Source organism: Oncorhynchus masou, unplaced genomic scaffold (assembly GCF_036934945.1).
Source record: "Oncorhynchus masou masou isolate Uvic2021 unplaced genomic scaffold, UVic_Omas_1.1 unplaced_scaffold_732, whole genome shotgun sequence".
Lineage (NCBI taxonomy): Eukaryota > Metazoa > Chordata > Actinopteri > Salmoniformes > Salmonidae > Oncorhynchus > Oncorhynchus masou.
In genome coordinates this window covers 267,912-289,779 of record NW_027013773.1, presented here as the reverse complement: position 1 = coordinate 289,779, position 21,868 = coordinate 267,912, and the positions used below count along the sequence as shown (strand labels likewise).

Sequence of the window (21,868 nt, the reverse complement as noted above, 5' to 3'; positions counted from 1 at the left end):
TCTCCTGGCAACCTTAAAGGGACCGATGTATTTTTGGGACAGCTTGCGAGACTCCACCCGTAGTGGTAAGTCTCTTGTGGAGAGCCAGACTCTCTGGCCGGGGCGCAGGGTAGGCCCGGGACGGCGACGTCTGTTGGCTTGTTGTTGGTACCTCTGTGAGGAATGCATAAGATTAAGACGGGTCTTCCTCCACATAAGCCGACAGCGTCTGACGAACTTCAAGGCTGAAGGCACTCTGACTTCTGCCTCCTGGTCCGGGAACAATGGAGGAGCATAGCCAAACTGACACTCGTGCGGGACATACCAGTGGAGGAGGAGCGCAAGGTGTTGTGCGCGTATTCGGCCCAAACAATAAAGGATGACCATGTGGACGGGTTGTCACGAGTCATACATCGGAGGGTGGTTTCCAGCTCTTGATTCATCCTCTCTGTTTGGCCGTTGGACTCCGGATGGTACCCTGAAGATAGACTGGCAGAAGCCCCCATGAGTTGGCAGAAGGCCTTCCAAAACCTTGAGGCGAACTGGGGACCTCTGTCAGAAACCATATCTTGAGGAATGCCGAAGACTCGGAACACATGATTAATTACCAACTCAGCCGTTTCCTTGGCAGAAGGTAACTTAGTCAGAGGGACGAACCTGGCCGCCTTTGAAAACCTGTCGATTATGACTAGGATAGTAGTATTGCGATGGGATGGAGGAAGTCCAGTAATAAAGTCCAATGAGATATGGGACCAGGGTCTGTGGGGAACAGGTAAAGGGTGAAGGAGTCCTTGAGGGCGGAGGTGAGAAGATTTGCCCTGGCAGCACACGGGGCAGGCATTGACGAAAGTGGCAACGTCTTCTCTTATGGTAGGCCACCAGACCTTACGCTGGATGAACTCCAAGGTGCGACCTACGCCCGGATGACAGGTGAGGCGAGAGGAGTGCCCCCACAGAAGGACCTGAGTCCTCACTGCCTTGGGGACAAACAACCGATTGGCAGGACCTCCTTTCGGGTCCGGTTCGATAGCTTGAGCTCGTCTCACGGTATCCTCAACTTGCCACGAGATCGGAGCCACAATCTTAGCAGCAGGAAGGACAGGCATGTCCGTGTCATCTCGAATGGCAGGAGCGTAGACTCGGGACAGGGCATCCGGTTTGAGATTCTTCGACCCGGGCCGATAGGTGAGGATAAACTGAAATCGATTGAAGAAAAGAGACCATCTAGCTTGTCTAGAGTTCAACCGCTTCGCCTGCTGGATATACTCCAGATTTTTGTGGTCCGTAAGCACTTGAAATGGGTGAGAAGCCCCCTCGAGCCAGTGTCTCCATTCCTTCAATGCCATCTTAACCGCTAGGAGTTCACGATCCCCCACATCGTAGTTCCTCTCAGCCGGGGTAAGCCGGTGTGAGAAGAAAGCGCACGGATGAAGCTTCTTGTCTTCACCCCTCTGAGACAAGACAGCTCCAACACCAACCTCTGATGCGTCTACCTCCACCACAAATGGTTCATCCGTAGTCGGTAGTATCAGGATGGGAGCAGAGAGGACGCGCTGCTTGAGTCCTTGGAAGGCCGTCAGAGCTTCTCTTCCCCACAAAAACCTTGCATTGCCACCTTTGGTTAAAGCTGAGAGAGGGGCTGCCACCAAGCTGAAGTTCTTGATGAACTTGCGGTAAAGGTTTGTGAAGCCCAGGAAACGCTGAACTTCCTTAACGGATTTGGGGGTGGGCCAATCCGCTACCGCCCCTACCTTCCTGGGGTCCATTTGGACTCGACCGGGTTCCACTACAAATCCCAGGAATTGTACTCGGGATGAATGGAATTCACATTTTTCCGGCTTAACGTACAGATGGCTGTCTAGGAGGCGTTTGAGTACTTGTCTGACATGCTTAGTGTGTTCTTGAAGGGAGCTCGAAAAGATGAGGATGTCATCCAAGTAAACGAACACAAATATGTTAAGCATATCCCTAAGCACGTCGTTTATGAGCGCTTGGAACACCGCTGGGGCGTTGGTCAGGCCGAAGGGCATCACCAAGTATTCATAGTGACCAGTAGGCGTGTTGAAAGCGGTCTTCCACTCGTCACCAGGTCTGATCCGCACAAGATGGTATGCGTTCCGCAGGTCAAGCTTAGTGAAAACAACTGCTTCCTGGAGCAGCTCGAAGGCTGTGGCCATAAGGGGTAGCGGGTAACGGTTACGGACGGTTATGGCATTGAGTCCCCGGTAGTCGATGCAAGGACGTAATCCACCGTCTTTCTTGGCCACAAAGAAAAACCCTGCTCCCGCCGGGGAGGTGGATGGACGCATGAGGCCTGCTTCCAGAGCGTCCTTGATGTAGGTATCCATAGCAGCTCGTTCGGGTGGAGATAGGGAAAAGATCCGACCCCTGGGGGCAAGTGCCCGGAAACAGGTCGATGGGGCAATCGTAAGGTCTATGGGGTGGTAGCATGGTGGCCCTCTGTTTGCTAAACACCAGTTTGAGGTCATGGTAACACTCGGGAACTCGGGTCAGGTCGATGGATTCTAAAGACTCGGGAGTAGAACTCGGGGAATTCTGGAAAATACAAGTAGCTTGGCACGTAGGACCCCACTGCTTGATAGTGCCCACAGACCAGTCGATGTGAGGGTTATGGCTGTGAAGCCAGGGGTATCCAAGGACGAGAGGGAACTCGGAACAGGAGATCAAATGAAAGTTCATCAATTCCTGGTGTTGTGAAACTGAAAGTCGCAAGGAGGTAGTGACATGAGTGACAAGTCCAGATCCCAAAGGGCTTCCATCCAATGTAGTAACCCTCATGGGGTCACTTAGAGGTTCAGAGGGAACGCCATTCTCCTTCGCCCAGACACCATCCATGAAGTTACCTGCGGCTCCAGAGTCTACCAAGGCTTGAAGGTGAAGCTTGTGGTTGTCCCAGGAGAGGGTGACTGGAATGAGCAGACGGGAGTTGGATGGATGGGAGGAGGTTATGTTTCCCGTTACAGTTCCCCCGGTCTGTACGGGACAGAGCGTTTCCCTGGAGCCCGGGACACGTGGAACGGAAATGGCCCGGTTTGCCGCAATATAGACAGCGTCGCTCCCTCATCCGGCGGTCTCTCTCAGCCTGGGAGATGCGTCCAATCTGCATGGGTTCCGGTGGAGCCAGCGAGGATAAAGGTGGGGACTCGGAGCTGGGACTGATAGGGGCTAGAGGTCTACGGTTGAGTTCTCTCTCTCTCAGACGCTGGTCAATGCGTGAGGCCAACTTGATCAGGGACTCGAGATTGTCCGGTGGTTCCCGAGTGGCCAGTTCATCTTGGATAGTGTCGGAAAGGCCTTTCAGAAAGCACACCGTGAGCGCCTCGTTGTTCCAGCCACTCGCTGCTGCCACCGTGCGGAACTGGATGGCATAGTCCGTCACGCTGCGCCAACCTTGGTGGAGAGTCAGGAGCTGTTTGGCTGAGTCAGAACCACTGCTTGGGCCTTGAAACACTCGTTTAAATTCCTCAGCAAAGGCAGAGTAGCTGGCACAGCAGGAACTATGGGCATCCCACACAGCAGTAGCCCAGGCCAGGGCTTTTTCCGACAGCAGGGTGATGATATATGCGATCTTAGACCGGTCGGTGGGAAACGACGAGGGTTGCAGCTCAAAGGAGAGAGAACATTGGGTGAGAAACCCTTTACAAGCACTTGGATCACCTGAGAACCGTTGGGGAGGTGGAAGACGAGGTTCAGCCAGGGGGTTAACTGCCATGGGTACATGAATCTGAGGTACTGGGACGGGAACTGTTGCCGGGGTAAGTCGATCAGATATCTGCTTAATGGAAGTCAGCATCTCCGACAGAAGATGAGAATGTCTAGCCATTAAGGCCTCTTGCTGAACCAGGGCGTTGGACAGTCTCCTGGTGGTGGGACAGCATGGCAACAAGGTCCTGGGAACTGGCTGCCTCTGGGTTCATTATTGGCTCTGTGTTTCTGTCAGGACCCGGTTACGAACCTGGGTCTCCGGAGTGAGAAACAGTCACTTAACCAACTGAGCCACGAATAGTCAGCAGAACCCAGAAGATGAGGCAGACACAGCAGTACTTAAGACAGTGTATTTAATAAAGTAAAAAGAGAAGTCCTTCAATACAAAATGGCAAATCCAAAAGGTGGTAGGTATAGCACAAAAAAAGCCTCAAGAGAAACTCAAAAATAAATAAACAAAAACAAAAAAAACAGAATTCCACAAGAGCGTCCACCGGAATCGACGAGAGCACACAGAACACTAGGGCTGGGTGCTAACATACAAACACAGAGCACAGAACTGAGGGAAACTAAGGGTTTAAATACAATCAGGGGGAAAACGAGGCACAGGTGCAAATAATAATGGGGATCAAGGGAAAAAACATAAGGTCAAAAAGCACAATGGGGGCATCTAGTGACCAAAACCCGGAACAACCCTGGCCAAATCCTGACAATGGTGTTATGCATTCTTCATCAGTGGGAAAACTACCATCGTATCTCAACCACATTCACATCTGTTTCCATAGAGAACTCATTTAATCAACTAAATATTCATGATCTCACACGCAGAGCTAGATATTAGCCACGGGTGAAGTATTCCAATTCTAAATATATCAGCCAATCAGAGGTCTGTGGGGGAGGGGAAACAGGCTGCGCCAGGATATGTGTGGATTTAGTCCATATTTATAGCAAGGCGTTTTGAGTGTGTAATGCTCTAAATGAGAAGGACGTGTAAATGTGTGTGTTTGTGTGTGAGAGGGAACATAGAGAGACAAATTCAAGGGGCAAGACTAATGTGAAGCATCAGTCTATGCTGCACTCAGAGAGAGGTCAGAGAAAAACTGTAGTCTTGTCCTGCAGGCTAACACACACACACGGACACACACACACACACACCCTGCCCAGTTCCTGGTTCTTCTCCTCAAGTTGTGACTCCAGCTGTCTGAGTCTCTCTTCCACGTTGTCATGACGCTCCTCCGCCTGCAGGTTGAGACATAGGACCCAACTCAATCAAAACTCAATCAAACCTGCATTTACACACCTAGGCAGGCGCTTTTCACACGGCCCAGTAAACTGGCTACTGCTTTAGTTGCTGTGAAATACTACCACTAATAACAGATACCTTCCCCTTACAGATAGATGCTTTCTGGTTGATTGAATTACATCTGTCGACATTGCTATGGGGGGTTCAATTGACATCCAGCCTCTGTATTTGTGTTTAGGACTCTGCGACTGTGTGTGTCGTTACCTTGGTGAGGGCTGCCACACTCTGTGCCAACTCTGCCTCCACCTCTGGTAGTGTCTCAGCCTTCCTCATGGTCTGAGCCAGCCTCTGCTCTGCCAACTCTAACAACTCCTGCAGCTGGCGCACCTTCTCCTCACTCTGACAGAGATGAAGGGAGGGAGAGATGGAGGGAGGGAGAGAGAGGTGGAGGGAGATAGAGATGGAGGGAGAAAGAGATGGAGGGAGAGAGAGAGGGAGGGAGAGAGAGAGGGAGGGAGAGTGATACAGACAGAGAGAGAGGGAGAGTGATACAGACAGAGAGAGAGGGAGAGTGATACAGACAGAGAGAGAGGGAGAGTGATACAGACAGAGAGAGAGGGAGAGTGATACAGACAGAGAGAGAGGGAGGGGGAGATACAGACAGAGAGAGAGGGAGAGTGATACAGACAGAGAGAGAGGGAGAGTGATACAGACAGAGAGAGGGAGGGAGAGTGATACAGACAGAGAGAGAGGGAGAGTGATACAGACAGAGAGAGAGAAATGAACATACATATTTCAGGTCTGGTCATACAGATGTTTTGACTTAATGTCATTGGCAAATTTAAAATGATGTAATTGTTTATCATGGATTACAAAATCCCTGTTTGTTCCATATAGACATGCTACTCATACCAGCTGAACTGCTTACCCAGCTAACAACAAACGTTCCCACAACTTTAGAGAATTTTCCCTTAAGTCTCATTAGGTCATTAACTCCTTTTTCATAGGAACGCTTCCAAGAGGCCATTCCCTTAATGCCAAATAGAACTTACCCATAACGTTATTACCATGTTCTCAGAATGTTATATATTAATGTTCTAGACACGTTTCATGAACGTTCATGTGTCCAGTTTTCTGTGGGTGAGGAGAATATTCCATCAACGTCACCAAAAACATACAAAGAACATGGTATCTAGTACATGAATATATTATGTTCGGAGAACATGAAACCATGTTCTGTGTATGTTTGGTGGGACGTTGATGGAATATTCTCCCAAACCTCAGAAAACTGGACACATGAAACGTCCCATGAAATGTGACTAGAACATTAATATTGTATATTCTGTGAACATGGTAACTATTTTACGTGATGTGTATGTTCTGCTTGACATTAAGGGAAATATTATCCTAACTTTAATGCCAAAACATCCTAAAAGGGTTCTCAGAAGGTTTTTGCTGATATAGATAGAATGTTACTCTAACTAAATGAAAACTGGACACTCAAACATTAGGGGAACATTACAAAACGTTCTCTCTCCCTATAATTGTTAGCTGGGAAGCCCCTGATATTATCTGGTGAGTGTGTCTGTGTGTCTGTGTGAGTGAGTGGGTGAGTGTGTGTGTATGTATGTATGTGTGTGAGTGTGTGTGTGTGTGTGTCTGTGTGTGTGTGAGTGAGCCTGTGTGTCTGTGTGAGTGAGTGTGTCTGTGTGAGTGTGTCTGTGTGAGTGTGTGTGTCTGTGTGAGTGTGTCTGTGTGTGTGTGTCTGTGTGAGTGTGTGTGTGTGTGAGTATGTGGGTGTGTCTGTGTGAGTGTGTCTGTGTGAGTGTGTCTGTGTGAGTGTGTCTGTGTGAGTATGTGGGTGTGTCTGTGTGAGTGTGTCTGTGTGAGTGTGTCTGTGTGTCTGTGTGAGTGTGTGTGTGAGTGTGTCTGTGTGAGTGTGTCTGTGTGAGTGTGTCTGTGTGAGTGTGTGTGTGTGTCCGTGTGTGTGTGTCTGTGTGATAGACTGAACCTTACCAGACCTGTCCCTGACGATGTCTCTGAGGTACGAATGGATGTGTCACCACATACTCTTGTCCAGTGGAGCTGAACTCAACTTCACCTTCTACTGAACTGTTGATGAACCCTCATTCACCCTGTGTGTGTCCCTTACCTCACCCCGTCCCCTCTTTCTGTGAACCAGTATTGACCCCCATGTAACTCCTCCGGGGTGTGTATGTGAGTGTGTGTGTACAGTCGTGGCCAAAAGTTTTGAGAATGATACAAATATTAATTTCCACAAAGTTTGCTGCTTCAGTGTCTAGATATTTTTGTCAGATGTTACTATGGAATACTGAAGTATAATTACAAGCATTTCATAAGTGTCAAAGGCTTTAATTGACAATTACATGAAGTTGATGCAAAGAGTCAATATTTGCAGTGTTGACCCTTCTTTTTCAAGACCTCTGCAATCTGCCCTGGCATGCTGTCAATTAACTTCTGGGCCACATCCTGACTGATGGCAGCCCATTCTTGCATAATTAATGCTTGGAGTTTGTCAGAATTTGTGGGTTTTTGTTTGTCTACCCACCTCTTGATTGACCACAAGTTCTCAATGGGCTTAAGGTCTGGGGAGTTTCCTGGCCATGGACCCAATATATTGATGTTTTGTTCCCCGAGGCACTTAGTTATCACTTTTGCCTTATGGCAAGGTGCTCCATCATGCTGGAAAAGGCATTGTTAGTCACCAAACTGTTCCTGGATGGTTGGGAGAAGTGATAGAGGAATTCTAAATTCCTATATGTTTTGTAGCCAAAACCAAATTCACACTCTATCTATTTCTTAATAAGTTGTAAGTTTATTATTTTACATGAAATAGATCGAGACCAGTCTTAAAAGTCAGGTAGTAGCGTTTAATTCAAGTGAGTACTGACCCAAAATACAAAGAACATTACATTTTAAGGAGAGAACATAAAATGACGTCATCAGTTTCTCACACTCTCTCCGATCCACACAATAGTGTCTTCAGGTCTGGAGACCCTCTTCTACTCCCCTCATAAAACAAACATTCCAATCTGTCTAAAATATATATAATATATAATATATAAAATATATAATATATAAAATATATATATAATCATTTCAACTATAATTCCCTCCAACTAATCCTCCCTTTGATTAAATATTATACATTCAAATCTACATCTAATTTTATCAAACATAAAAAATTAAAATATGAATAAACTTATAACTAACCTTATTATAAAGGTTTTTCAGATTTATCACACTAATAGACTTATAATTAACCTTATTATAAAGGTTTATCAGATTATCATATGAATAGACACATAATTAACCTTATTATAAAGGTTTATCAGATTATCATTTGAATAGACACATAATTAACCTTATTATAAAGGTTTATCAGATTATCATATGAATAGACACATAACCAACATTATTATAAATGTTTATCAGACTCTTCACCCATCATTATTCAAATCTAACCTTAATCTAACCTTTAAACCTTCATCAGAATTATAACTCTTCTTATCAGGATTTTCATTACAATCTTCATGAAAAAACAGTCTAACATTGAGATGGGATACAACCTTGCCTCCCTAAACATCAAAAATGGTCTCATCAAATATAAATTCCCCACAAAGATCCAGATTCGTCCACTTGTTTTGTAGACATGCATTCAGTCCTCCACGGGTCAGAACCTGGAATGGGCCCATACCGCACCATCTATTGTCATCGATTTCTCCAGAGTCCTGGAAATAAGGCCTCATACACAGGGAATTAGACAACAGCCACATAAAACTAAAACAGTCACACAGGTGAATGTAGCCCATAACACAGTGATCATAACATTTTTCCATTTTCCAAACGTACTATCAAAACCCAATCAGTCAGAGAAGTATCCACCCCAGAGTTTTCTGCCAAACCGTGAGCCAGGGTGGTCAAACCAGCTGAGGCTTCGGGCACTGATTCCTCCGGAGCTGTGTTATTTGGGATGCAAGCACAAACATGGTCCCGATAATCACGCGTACTTCTCCCTTTTCAGCCATTAACACATCTAATGCAATTCTATTCTGCCAAGCCATCAGGCTGGTTGATTCAGTCTGTTCTGCAAACACTTTAATAGCATCTCTGGTATACTTGTTAAAGCGCTGTTGATTATCATAGATATAATTAATCCAGTCCACGTTCTTATTGAGAGTAGACCCCCCGGAAATGCTTAACTCTAATCCTGCTAGGATCTGATTTCTTGCTTTGACTCATCTGGCACCCCCCTTGGAACCCCAATGTTATCAGTCAATAAGAGACCCGGATGGAATAGCTCTTTTCTCCCATTTGGCTATACTTCATGTCTTGGTGTTGAATGAGTGTCAAAGGCATTACAATGGAGCATAATCCTGTCCAATCTGTTGGTAAAACCTCACCCTGACATCATTTCCCAAGAGTATTGTACCGGGCCAAACGGTAATAATCTCCTCCGGTCACTGTAAAGGGAGGAACCTGGGGATTTAAATAGTGCAAATCAATACAACTGTCATTATCTGTCATTCGTGCTTTCGTGAACAGCTTTACCATACTGGCCTAACCTCCTCTACCCAGAACCGTACTAGGGTGTTGACCAAGAACTGGTCATCTCCATCATACCACAACCCTAGATTCTCCTTCATTACTGTTTAGAGGGTTAGGCTTATCTTTATGCAATGCATCCCTCTCTCCGGATTACAATCAAAAACTCTCACCTCCACTATACTCCACCTCCTTCCATACTGTGTGAGTGGATTCATATAGCCCTCTCTCTCCAAATGAGCTGACCTGTGTCCACGATCAATATGGGAACCTGCACCGATATATGCCATAATGGCTCAGAGTCCTAGACTGCCATGTAGTTAGACTCCATTTTGGTCTACATAAAACTCCATTGAGAGATCCTTCCCAACCTCTACTCTAACTTCCTGTCTTCCCAGATCTAGTGATCTCTTATGCTTATTTTGGAACAAAATCCTCATCGTCTAAACCATGGGTCAAATTACCACTCTCTGCATACTCAAGTAGGACGTGCTGTATCAGGAATATGTCACCCACAATAAGACAGCTGAGATGAACAGCTTCCATGTGAAGCCCCACCCTCTCCGAGAACTCATCACTTAGCAAGAGCCAGACACATCTTCACTTCTATGAACAACAACAGTGAGGAAGGGACAGGTAAGGTATTTTTTATTCGAGAGATGGCCCCCAGAATTCTGTTAATTCCAGTTCTCCTCTCGAACTCTGTTATTGACAGTGTCAGGGTGTCTTACCCTCCCACAGTGCGATATGAATCCGGGTAGCTCTTTCAGCTAGCTGTCACCAGGAGTCTTTGGTATGGTCCCCCCAACAGGCCTCAGGGACTGGATTGAGTGACTTCACCTGTAATTCACCTGTGGTGTATAAAATCTTGGACATACAGGTTTGGTTAACAGTTTCTCATTTGTTCTGATTAGCTAATCATTTTTATTTTTTTATTAGTTAATTATCCCGTAGTTCACATCCTATCCTAGAACACAATTTACCCATCCCCCCTTTGTTACCTGGCTCTGCCCAGGTAACAACCTTGCCTACTCTTAAACAATGACTTAGATAAGTTTAGTAAATTATCCTTATGTCTGACATCATCATGTAGGAGCCCTTTAATTTTCCACATGTCCAATTCTCCCTTGGGCGTCCATTCCTGTCAATGCTGTACCAATTTCCTGTCAAGTTTCTTATCTACTTTTAAGAAGTATCTGTGCTACTTACATATTTTCTTAAATATATATCTTTACCAATTTAAACCGTAACCCCTTTCTCTCATATCTCTCAAATACCACTAAGCTTCTAACTGTTTTACTTTATCTAAAATCATTGATTTTAGAAAAAACTTGTCTATGAGTGGCAATCTCTAAAGTCCTTACATTTCCTTAATCAATCTATCTTAATCCTCAATCATCACAGATGTCCTATATTCCTGTTAAATTTAATACTATTTTTAAACAACTCCTAATAATCAAAAAAAGTAATATATGTTGCAAAGTGTGGAATACCAAATACCAAATCATAAGTAACAACCCAACTATTTATCAAACCAATATTTAGAATATCATTCCTCAGTGATTCAAATTTGTCTTTAATGATTACTTTTACCAATTATTCTTAACACACATATCTAAACATATTTCACAGAGAATATCAAAAACATTCTATTGAAACTATTCTTTCAAATTGGTTTATTCTCCCCATCTCACTGTCAACTCCATCATAGAACCAAGGATCAAGAAATTAGACCTATACCTCGGGAATAAAACAAAACAAACACAACAATACAATACACTCCTTCACATATCACTTAAGTTGTATAAATTCAATTCAAACCCTCAAAAAACTAAATCCTCCCCCATGTTTTACACACATCTCTCTGTATGAGAGTCATGTAAAACAAAACTGAAAACAAATATAAAACAACATTTCAGCTAACCTAATCAAATTCAAATCACTAAACTGAAAAAAAAACTCCAGAGAAAAATGATTTAACCCCTATGGTCATAGGAAAATAGACTTAAAGCAGCATACCCTTAGTTAAAAGCAATGCCCTTCACAATGTCCAAATGAGAAATATGGCTAAAGAACATATTTACCAATTACACAAATTATTTTGAAAGCAGTATTACAAATGACCATACATTTATTATCCAAATGGCTTTCCAATGCGGGTGATCAAGCCAAAACGGAAAGTCATCAGAAGGTCATAGGTCATACAAAACCCTTCAAAGCAGTGGTTTTCACTATATAAAACAATTTGCAAACAATAATCAACTAGTTCCAAACATTTTTTTATTTCCATGTTCCCAGAACATTCCTTTATCAAAGGACATTGCCTGGGTAATGAAAACTCAGAAAATAAAACTCATTAAAATCCCATGTGCTGAGTGCCCCTTGAAAATACCTTTAATACCCTTGCACTGAAACAAAAAACTTCCTCCAGGCCCCCTCCAATGTGGTAGTTTATGGCCTCATTTTCACTCACTCTCCCCAAGAGTATAGGCCCTAGAAACATTCCAGATAGAGACAGTGAAATATCCATTTTCCCGGAGAAAACCCAAAACACTTAGTTAGTATTCATTTACACTATATCGATTCAGAAACTCAAACGTGAACTATAAACCAAACCTAATGATAATTCCCCTTTAACTCAAATCATTAATCATAAGTTTTAAACAACGTCAATGTATATGATTACTTAAATGAACACGCTATCCTTAGATACAATAATGTTATCGGGTTAATTGTATTACTTTTTCCCTCTGCCGCAAATGTCGTACATTTCTCAGTGTAAGAAATTCGTAATTTAATCCCTGATATTTAATAAATATGCATTCGCATTCTCCCATGGCTCCTTTAATTGACTTATTTTAGGTAACTCCCCTCCGTCCCGGAATAAAGAATTCTACCTAAACACGCCAGAACACAATGTTTAACTAAGTTAAATCAAACCCTAAAATTCCATAACTAGCAAACAAATAAACAAACCACTTTTATCAGCTAAAAACAAACTATACGAAAACTCACTACTTATAATGCTTCAGATGGCAATATTACTCAGAGACTCACGTTTACATCTGTTAGTTCCTCAAGAAAAAACAAACAAACCCCAACTTGCCCCTGTTACACATGTCTACGTATCAGGGGAAAAGCTTGAATAACCAAATTCAACCTAGCTAGTTTCCCGAAACATATGCAATTATGTTTTTCTATAGAGGTTGCTTTTCCACATTAATACCCTAACATTGTTCCACATAATGGAAACTGTGCTCAAATTCACTGGTGTTACATAAACAATCATACCAGGAATCAATAACCATCAGAATCCATTATCATGATGTTTTACGATTCAGACATTCAATCTCCCTTTCTCATGGCCTAATTACAGTCCAAATAAATACCACAAATCAATGATACCCACCTAGCGAATCAGCTGCTAGTTTTTAGCATCTTTCCTGACGACTTACATACTCCTTTTAAAAATGTATTTCGACATTTTTATCAACTTCTGAAAAGTGACTCAAAACAATAATGCACGCATTTTACTTCTAAAAGATCATTTTCTCCGTTACCCCCAGTCCGTAGCGACAAAAGTGCCTCGCTAGTGACGTCATCATCAAGCGCTCAACCTCAGCCCAATTCGTAGCGACTTTCAATGAATTGTAAATAATTGTTGTTCGATAAACCAAACCTAATTTATCACATCTGTTAAAATCTTGAATTATAATTTATCACCCCATCGCTAATTTGATAAAATATTTCGATGGGTATAGATCGTAATTGTCTCTTCGTTATTATTTAGAATTCATTTTGATCTAAGTAACTGTCTCGTCTTTGACTTAGTATTTTAATTACGCCTCTATTTCCAATAAGTTATTCACTTGTTTTAAATCTCTCGATGTTTCATGAAACTCATTCAGTCTATCTTCAAATTGTCTTCCCAAAATATTTCATACACTGCCATACACTCAAACCACTGTGATTGACGTGCACTGTCCCTTTAAGATAAGACATATACTTTTTCCCCGTAAAGAAAAGTAAAGAAAAATAGATATAGTGTTTTTTAGGATACGTTAACTTCTAGTTCGAATTCCCAGGCGTTACCTAACAAAAAACCAATACTCTGAAAAACAATCACAACTTTTTACGATGAAACTATTCTTACCTATTGTATAGTCCAAAGTGTTGCACCATATAGCCCATTGAGTGCCTAGCACTTCCGCTGCAAGCTGTAGCATCTTTTCAGTCTATCTTTACGATACTTATCCTTTTTAAAAGAAATGTATTTGGAACTTTTGGCCGCTTTTGAAAAGTAACTCTAAGCTATAATGCACGCATTTTCCCTCTAAATGCCACAACCCCTTTTCTCTGTTTAAATTTGAGGAACGATGTTGTTCAACGTGAAACGTCATCACACATCTGCCTGCCTCTGTAAAATATATATTCCCTATTCAGATTGCGTTCAGTTTTAAATTCTAATCATCAAAGTAAAACCAACCCAACTGCTCAACTTACCATATACCCTAACATCTGAACGTACCATTTTTTTGTGCTAAATTTATCATATGTCAGTCGATTCATAAATAGCTATAATGTCCGGATAGCACGACATTGTATCGTATCTCTACGTTATTCACTACATTTAACTTTAGGTAACTTTTTCTTCTATGATATATTTATTTAAACACAACTCCCATCTCAATACATCCTTCCACCAGATCATTTTGGGCAAAATAGCGTATTGTCTCGCCATTATTTTTTAATGCCTTTTTTTCTCTCAATACGACTCCCCTCTCAATACATTATTATTATAATTGTCCGTAGTCGCAAAACTTCGACACCGGGAATTCCCAGAAAATCGTCCTAATTTAAAACCCTTCCTGGCAATATTCGTAATATCAGCTTCCATTCCATCCCTTCCATTCTCTTTGTGCTCCTATAACGGTAATCTCCCGCTAGTTTCCGACACTTCTTTTGAGGAATTTCTAAAAAATCCTTACCGTTACTTAGCTATGATATTTAATCACTTATCTATGCCTTTCTATATATAATTTTAATTCTATGTGCGTGTACTTCTATAAATTTGTAATTTACCGTTACTTAATTACTTTTAGTGCTTTTCTGTCTGACCATGTGTGGGTCTCTTTTATGGAAATCTTATCAATAGCTTTGACTTTTGAATCAGATATTAGGTCTTACCTTACAACTATAAGCCCAGGGTTTGTAAATCCCTAGTTAATATCTTATTTTCCGGTTGTGTCAGAGGGCTTTTAAAGAACGCTAATAATCGTTATCTCACGCCACTAATTGTTAGACTTCCCTCTCGCATGGAACTTTCCTGTCTATAGATATGGCTTTTCTCTCATCTCTTTAGATTTAGGTTCCCTCTCCTCCTCATTTGGATATTTCAGTAGTATTAGTTGAATCGGAACGATGATCAATACTGCCACTATTCAAATGACCAATCCAGTTATCTTGCGCATTCCCTTGCTGTCTCCCCACGCCCATCAATCACAGAACTAAAAATTAAATAGAGAATTAAAAACTACTATACCTGCTGCCGACTGGGAAAAGCATTGTTCGCTTGGTCTAGTCACCGTATCTGCCGTCTGTAGTGTATACCAGCCTGTTTTTAACCTCCATTCCGGGGTCTTTAATAACGTGCACGATTTTTTTCCGGCGTACGACCTACAGATGGCAGAGACAGGTATTTTAGATCCGGCATCGAAGGACCAATTTGTTAGTGGAATTCTAAATTCCTCTGTATTGTTTCCCAATCAGAATTAATTACTCTGTCAATGCATTCTATGGGATTGTAAAACCCATATTATTATTATAGGAATGGACAGAGCCCCAGTCTTAAACTCAGGTAATAGCGTTTAATTCAAGAGAGTACTAAACTAAAATACAAAGAACATTACATTTTAAAGGGAAGATAAAAATGACGTCATCAGTTTCTCACACTCTCTCCGATCCACACAATAGTGTCTTCCGATCTGGAGACCCTCTTCTACTCCCCTCATAAAACTAACATTCCAATCTGTCTAAAATATATCATTTATTCTCCACTAATGGAACATCGAACAAATATTCTTATCTGTCTGAAGGGATATATGCCCTCCTTCTCCCTTTCCCGCAAGGTACAGACAATTCATTTGTTTTACCTACATTTTCGGTCCTAGTTTAACCAAGAACCCACACATTTCATACCATAACATAATAGTATTAAAACTTAATGGTTCTAAAATAAATGTATACATAATTAATCATTTCAACTATAATTTCCTCCAACATAGAGACATATTTCCCTCAGATGACACAGATGCACAAAGAATTCGAAAACAAATCCAATTTTGAAAAACTCCCATATCTACTGGGTGAAATTCCACAGTGTGCCATCAGAGCAGCAAGATTTGTGACCTGTTGCCACGAGAAAAGGGCAACCAGTGAAGAACACACACCATTGTAAATACAACCCATATCTATGCTTATTTATTTTATCTTGTGTCCTTTACCATTTGTACATTGTTAAAACACTATATATATATAATCTGACATTTGTAATGTCTTTATTGTTTTGAAACTTCTGTATGTGTGATGTTAACTGTTAATTTTTATTGTTTATTTCACTTTATATATTCACTTCATATATGATCTACCTTACTTGCTTTGGCAATGTTAACACATGTTTCCCATGCCAATAAACCCCTTGAATTGAATTGAGAGACAGAGAGACAGAGAGACAGAGAGACAGAGAGAGAGCACTTGAGCATGTGAGCTTTTGTTACAATACAAGAAAGCTCAGAAAAAGAAAAATAATTTCATAAATAAATCATCTTGCCACACACACACACACACACACACACACAGCAGAGGTCAGACATATTTAAAGAGCAATGCGCAGCAGCCCTGTGTGATGTAATGTGTATATGCCAGGCTTTATCTGATGTGACATCATGGCGTCGTGGACACTACCTTTACCCAAGTCATATGGGCCCTGAAGCTTAGCATAGGACAAACCAACATCACACTGACACATCAGAAACATGATGGAAATCCTCTATGTGTGTGTGTCGTGGCCTGGACTGGGCTAATCTTAGCCAAGGTTAAGTATAGATGGTGAATAATGTGCTGTTCTGTGCTGGTCTAAAGGCTCTGGTAGTACAACTCTCTACTGTCTTAAGTGCCACTGTCAGACTGTGATTCCAACTGCTGTCCTGTCCTCTACTCTTCTTCCTCCTCTTCCTCCTCCCACATTCACTGGCCTTGGTACAGGAGGATCACTCACTTCATGAGTCATACATCCTCAACTGACAAGACACTCTGGCTGGCTCTCTCTGCCTTGCCTCAGCGATGCAGGTAATGTACCAACCACGGGCTAGGCTTGTGTGTGCGTGCGTGCGTGTGTTTGTGTGTGTGTGGCCAGCAAAGTAGACCCAGTGTAAGTGCCTATAAATAATACAGATGCCATGCGCCTGCAGCGGAGCTACAAGATGATGTCATAGTGGAACACCTCTCTACCACTCTGCCACCTCAAAACTTCCTGGGAAACACTAGATGATGTCATAGTGGAACACCACTCTGCCATCTCAGAACCTCCTGGGAGACACTCGATGATGTCATAGTGGAACACCACTCTGCCATCTCAGAACCTCCTGGGAGACACAAGATGATGTCATTGTGGAACACCTCTCTACCACTCTGCCATCTCAGAACCTCCTGAGAGACACTAGATGATGTCATAGTGGAACACCACTCTGACATCTCAGAACCTCCTGGGAGACACGAGATGATGTCATAGTGGAACACCACTCTGCCATCTCAGAACCTCCTGGGAGACACAAGATGATGTCATAGTGGAACACCTCTCTACCACTCTGCCATCTCAGAACCTCCTGGGAGACACGAGATGATGTCATAGTGGAACACCTCTCTACCACTCTGCCATCTCAGAACCTCCTGGGAGACACAAGATGATGTCATTGTGGAACACCTCTCTACCACTCTGCCATCTCAGAACCTCCTGAGAGACACTAGATGATGTCATAGTGGAACACCACTCTGACATCTCAGAACCTCCTGGGAGACACGAGATGATGTCATAGTGGAACACCACTCTGCCATCACAGAACCTCCTGGGAAACACGAGATGATGTCATAGTGGAACACCTCTTCCACTCTGCCATCTCAGAACCTCCTGGGAGACACAAGATGATGTCATAGTGGAACACCTCTCTACCACTCTGCCATCTCAGAACCTCCTGGGAGACACGAGATGATGTCATAGTGGAACACCTCTCTACCACTCTGCCATCTCAGAACCTCCTTGGAGACACAAGATGATGTAATAGTGGAACACCACTCTGCCATCTCAGAACCTCCTGGGAGACACCAGATGATGTCATAGTGGAACACCCCTCTCTACCACTCTGCCATCTCAGAAACTTCTGGGAGCCACTAGATGATGTCATAGTGGAACACCTCTATACCACTCTGCCATCTCAGAACCTCCTGGGAGCCACTAGATGGTGTCATAGTGGAACACCTCTATACCACTCTGCCATCTCAGAACCTTCTGGGAGCCACTAGCTGATGTCATAGTGGAACACCTCACTACCACTCTGCCATCTCAGAACCTTCTGGGAGCCACTAGCTGATGTCATAGTGGAACACATCCCTACCACTCTGCCGTCTCAGAACCTTCTGGGAGACACTAGATGATGTCATAGTGGAACACCTCTCTACCACTCTGCCATCTCAGAACCTTCTGGGAGACACTAGATGATGTCATAGTGGAAAACCTCTCTACCACTCTGCCAACTCAGAACCTCCTGGGAGACACAAGATGATGTCATAGTGGAACACCACTCTGCCATCTCAGAACCTCCTGGGAAACACAAGATGATGTCATAGTGGAACACCACTCTGCCATCTCAGAACCTCCTGGGAGCCACTTGATGATGTCATAGTGGAACACCACTCTGCCATCTCAGAACCTTCTGGGAGCCACGAGATGATGTCATAGTGGAATACCACTCTGCCATCTCAGAACCTCCAGGGAGACACTAGATGATGTCATAGTGGAACACCTCTCTGCCATCTCAGAACCTCCTGGGAGACACTAGATGATGTCATAGTGGAACACCTCTCTACCACTCTGCCATCTCAGAAACTTCTGGGAGCCACTAGATGATGTCATAGCGGAATACCACTCTGCCATCTCAGAACCTTCTGGGAGCCATGAGATGATGTCATAGTGGAATACCACTGTGCCATCTCAGAACCTCCTGGGAGACACTAGATGATGTCATAGTGGAACACCTCTCTACCACTCTGCCATCTCAGAAACTTCTGGGAGCCACTAGATGATGTCATAGTGGAACACCTCTCTACCACTCTGCCATCTCAGAACCTCCTGGGAGCCACTAGATGGTGTCATAGTGGAACACCTCTCTACCACTCTGCCATCTCAGAACCTTCTGGGAGCCACAAGCTGATGTCATAGTGGAACACCTCCCTACCACTCTGCCATCTCAGAACCTTCTGGGAGCCACGAGATGATGTCATAGTGGAACACCACTCTGCCATCTCAGAACCTTCTGGGATACACAAGATGATGTCATAGTGGAACACCACTCTGCCATCTCAGAACCTCCTGGGAGACACTAGATGATGTCATAGTGGAACACCTCTCTACCACTCTGCCATCTCAGAACCTCCTGGGAGACACGAGACGATGTCATAGTGGAACACCTCTCTACCACTCTGCCATCTCAGAACCTCCTGGGAGACACTAGATGATGTCATAGTGGAACAACTCTCTACCACTCTGCCATCTCAGAACCTCCTGGGAGACACAAGATGATGTCATAGTGAAACACATCTCTACCACTCTGCCATCTCAGAACCTCCTGGGAGACACTAGATGATGTCATAGTGGAACACCTCTCTACCACTCTGCCATCTCAGAACCTCCTGGGAGACACGAGACGATGTCATAGTGGAACACCTCCCTACCACTCTGCCATCTCAGAACCGCCTGGGAGACACTAGATGATGTCATAGTGGAACACCACTGCCATCTCATAACCTCCTGGTCGACACTAGATGATGTCATAGTGGAACACCTCTCTACCATCTCATAACCTCCTGGGAGTCACTAGATGATGTTATAGTGGAACACCACTCTGCCATCTCAGAACCTCCTGGGAGACACTAGATGATGTCATAGTGGAACACCTCTCTACCACTCTGCCATCTCAGAACCTTCTGGGAGACACTAGATTATGTCATACTGGAACACCTCTCTACCACTCTGCCATCTCAGAACCTCCTGGGAGTCACTAGACGATGGTATAGTGGAACACCTCTCTGCCATCTCAGAACCTCCTGGGAGACACCAGATGATGTCATAGTGGAACACCCCTCTCTACCACTCTGCCATCTCAGAAACGTCTGGGAGCCACTAGATGATGTCATAGTGGAACACCTCTCTACCACTGCCATCTCAGAACCTTCTGGGAGACACTAGATGATGTCATAGTGGAACACCTCTCTACCACTCTGCAATCTCAGAACCTTCTGGGAGCCACTAGATGATGTCATAGTGGAACACATCCCTACCACTCTGCCATCTCAGAACCTTCTGGGAGACACTAGATGATGTCATAGTGGAACACATCTCTACCACTCTGCCATCTCAGAACCTCCTGGGAGACACAAGATGATGTCATGGTGGAACACCACTCTGCCATCTCAGAACCTCCTGGGAAACACAAGATGATGTCATAGTGGAACACCACTCTGCCATCTCAGAACCTCCTGGGAGACACTAGATGATGTCATAGTGGAACACCACTCTGCCATCTCAGAACCTCCTGGGAGACACTAGATGATGTCATAGTGGAACACCACACTGTCATCTCAGAACCTCCTGGGAGCCACTTGATGATGTCATAGTGGAACACCACTCTGCCTTCTCAGAACCTTCTGGGAGCCACGAGATGATGTCATAGTGGAATACCACTCTGCCATCTCAGAACCTTCTGGGAGACACTAGATGATGTCATAGTGGAACACCTCTCTACCACTCTGCAATCTCAGAACCTTCTGGGAGCCACTAGATGATGTCATAGTGGAACACATCCCTACCACTCTGCCGTCTCAGAACCTTCTGGGAGACACTAGATGATGTCATAGTGGAACACATCTCTACCACTCTGCCATCTCAGAACCTCCTGGGAGACACTAGATGATGTCATAGTGGAACACCACTCTGCAATCTCAGAACCTCCTGGGAAACACAAGATGATGTCATAGTGGAACACCGCTCTGCCATCTCAGAACCTCCTGGGAGACACTAGATGATGTCATAGTGGAAGACCACTCTGCCATCTCAGAACCTCCTGGGAAACACAAGATGATGTCATAGTGGAACACCACTCTGCCATCTCAGAACCTCCTGGGAGACACTAGATGATGTCATAGTGGAACACCACACTGCCACTCTGCCATCTCAGAACCTCCTGGGAGACACTAGATGATGTCATAGTGGAACACCACTCTGCCATCTCAGAACCTCCTGGGAAACACAAGATGATGTCATAGTGGAACACCACTCTGCCATCTCAGAACCTCCTGGGAGACACTAGATGATGTCATAGTGGAACACCACTCTGCCATCTCAGAACCTCCTGGGAGACACTAGATGATGTCATAGTGGAACACCACACTGCCACTCTGCCATCTCAGAACCTCCTGGGAGACACTAGATGATGTCATATTGGAACACCACTCTGCAATCTCAGAACCTCCTGGGAGACACTAGATGATGTCATAGTGGAACACCTCTCTACCACTCTGCCATCTCAGAACCTCCTGGGAGCCACTAGATGGTGTCATAGTGGAACACCTCTCTACCACTCTGCCATCTCAGAACCTTCTGGGAGCCACTAGCTGATGTCATAGTGGAACACCTCCCTACCACTCTGCCATCTCAGAACCTTCTGGGATACACAAGATGATGTCATAGTGGAACACCACTCTGCCATCTCAGAACCTCCTGGGAGACACTAGATGATGTCATAGTGGAACACCTCTCTACCACTCTGCCATCTCAGAACCTCCTGGGAGACACGAGACGATGTCATAGTGGAACACCTCTCTACCACTCTGCCATCTCAGAACCTCCTGGGAGACACTAGATGATGTCATAGTGGAACAACTCTCTACCACTCTGCCATCTCAGAACCTCCTGGGAGACACAAGATGATGGCATAGTGAAACACATCTCTACCACTCTGCCATCTCAGAACCTCCTGGGAGACACTAGATGATGTCATAGTGGAACACCTCTCTACCACTCTG

At 44.0% G+C, this 21,868-nt stretch overlaps 1 protein-coding gene and 1 long non-coding RNA gene across 2 annotated transcripts in view; both read right to left on the bottom strand.

Moving 5' to 3' along the window:
* The window catches only part of LOC135537248 (liprin-alpha-like), a gene marked incomplete at its 3' end in the record, with an annotated part of 28,158 nt that extends 22,140 nt beyond the window's left edge, over positions 1–6,018 (bottom strand). Inside the window, exons 1-3 of the mRNA XM_064963430.1 lie at positions 6,001–6,018; positions 5,213–5,347; positions 4,861–4,944 (exon numbers count right to left, since the gene is read on the bottom strand). Coding sequence (XP_064819502.1) covers positions 4,861–4,944; positions 5,213–5,347; positions 6,001–6,018 — 237 coding nt within the window. The remainder of the gene's footprint in view (positions 1–4,860; positions 4,945–5,212; positions 5,348–6,000) is intronic.
* A 5,058-nt stretch (positions 6,019–11,076) lies between these two features.
* Positions 11,077–21,868, bottom strand: part of LOC135537249 (uncharacterized) — a 71,457-nt gene continuing 60,665 nt past the window's right edge. Inside the window, exon 2 of the long non-coding RNA XR_010455154.1 lies at positions 11,077–15,190. This is a non-coding gene — a long non-coding RNA (uncharacterized LOC135537249). The remainder of the gene's footprint in view (positions 15,191–21,868) is intronic.